The sequence below is a fragment of the Dermochelys coriacea genome, chromosome 2 (genome assembly GCF_009764565.3).
Source record: "Dermochelys coriacea isolate rDerCor1 chromosome 2, rDerCor1.pri.v4, whole genome shotgun sequence".
In the NCBI taxonomy this organism is placed as follows: Eukaryota; Metazoa; Chordata; order Testudines; family Dermochelyidae; genus Dermochelys; species Dermochelys coriacea.
Window position 1 is genome coordinate 239,143,744 of NC_050069.1, and position 1,589 is coordinate 239,145,332.

Consider the following 1,589-nt stretch of genomic DNA (forward strand, 5'->3'; position numbering starts at 1 on the left):
TAGAAATATGCTTATGATATGAATATGACATAACAGATGTAAGTTATGCAAGATGGCTCATGTGAGATATCATTGGAAAGGTTATGATTTACTGAATGTGATTATCCAATTTGTATGCCTGTATCATTTCTGTATCTGAAGGTAGAACTATTAACTATGTATCTGTATTTCAAATGTGTTACTTTGGGTGTCACCCCCAACCAGCGCTTCAGGTACAACAATGGAAAAGCCAGACAGGCCTAATGGGTCATTAGTAGAGACAATGGACTGTGAAAGAGCTTGGTCTTCCTGTGGACTCTGGAGACAGCCTATGAGACTTGGTCCAAGTCACCTAGTACTGAATACCCCTCTTACCCTTTTGGAATGCCAGTGGTTTTTCACTAGAAGACAAAGGGGTCTTGCATTACACAAGAGCTATATAAGAGGGGAGTGACATCATCATGGTTCTCCTCTGCCTCCCCACCCTAAGAGACAGTGGAAAAAAAGACCTGGAAGCAAGAACTGAACTGTGGGGAGAAGGGTTGAGCCCAAGCTGGAAAGGCGTCTAGCTTGTGAGTACTGTAATAATACCTGAGGTCTGAAGAGGAAGATCAGTGCAGCTGACTTTCAAGACTTTCTTTCTCTTTCCGGCTCCATCCTGTATGGTGGTGGCGTCTCCTGCATAGCTGGAACCATGCAGCTGTTCATCCATGCTCAGAACCTGAACACCCTTGAGGTGTCTGGACAGGAAACAGTCGCTCACATTAAGGCTTGCATTGAGTCCCTGGAGGGCATCGCACCTGAGGATCAGGTGGTTCTCTTGGGTGGAACTCCCTTGAAGGATGGATCTCTCATTAGGCAATGTGGCATCAGTGAGCTTACCATTTTGGAGGTGGCTGCTCACATGCTGGATGGTAAGGTCCATGGCTCACTGGCTTGTGCTCAGAAGGTGGGAGGCCAGACTCCCAAGGTTGCCAAGCAAGAGGAGAAGAAGAAGAGGAAGAAAACTGGCCATGCCAAGAGATGCATGCAGTACAACAGGCACTTTGTCAATATCATGCTGGGTTTTGGCAAGAAGAAGGGCCCCTACGCTAACTTCTAAATTTCACACCTCACCCAATAAAGCAGATGTCACCTGGGGGAAAAAAATTCTGTAATCTGCCTGCAACAACAGCTAGGGTGAGATACTATTTGTAACCAATTTCTTTAATGAAACTAGATTAGTTTGCATGTTTGGTTTCATTTGCTTAGTAATCTGCTTTGTTCTGTCTGTTATCTCTTATATTCACTTAAAATCTACCTTTGGTAGTTAATAAACTTATTTCTTGTTTATAAGAAGAATGCATTCCAGTTTATGCAATTTCTAACTGGGGGGGCAAGAAGCGTGCACATATCTCTTCACATTGAGGAAGAGGGTGGATTTTTATGAGCTTGCGCTACACAGAGATTCTTCTATACAGTGAAAGACAGTATTAGTTTGGGTTCATCTCCCAAAAAGGGGAGTGCTGGGGGCGTTCTCTCACACAAAGCTGACTTGAGTCTGTCTGTAGTGGGCTGTGGTCCTGTGTGCGCTGCAAAAGGCCAGAGAGCCTAATTCAGCAAAACAGGCA

At 44.6% G+C, this 1,589-nt stretch overlaps 1 protein-coding gene across 1 annotated transcript; it reads left to right on the plus strand.

Moving 5' to 3' along the window:
* Positions 1-596: 596 nt before the first annotated feature.
* LOC119850691 (ubiquitin-like protein FUBI) lies at positions 597-1,096 on the plus strand. Its single transcript, XM_038389113.2, has one exon. It carries the CDS (start codon positions 674-676, stop codon positions 1,079-1,081), a length of 408 nt encoding a protein of 135 aa, XP_038245041.1. The 5' UTR covers positions 597-673; the 3' UTR covers positions 1,082-1,096.
* The last annotated feature ends 493 nt before the right edge of the window (positions 1,097-1,589 follow it).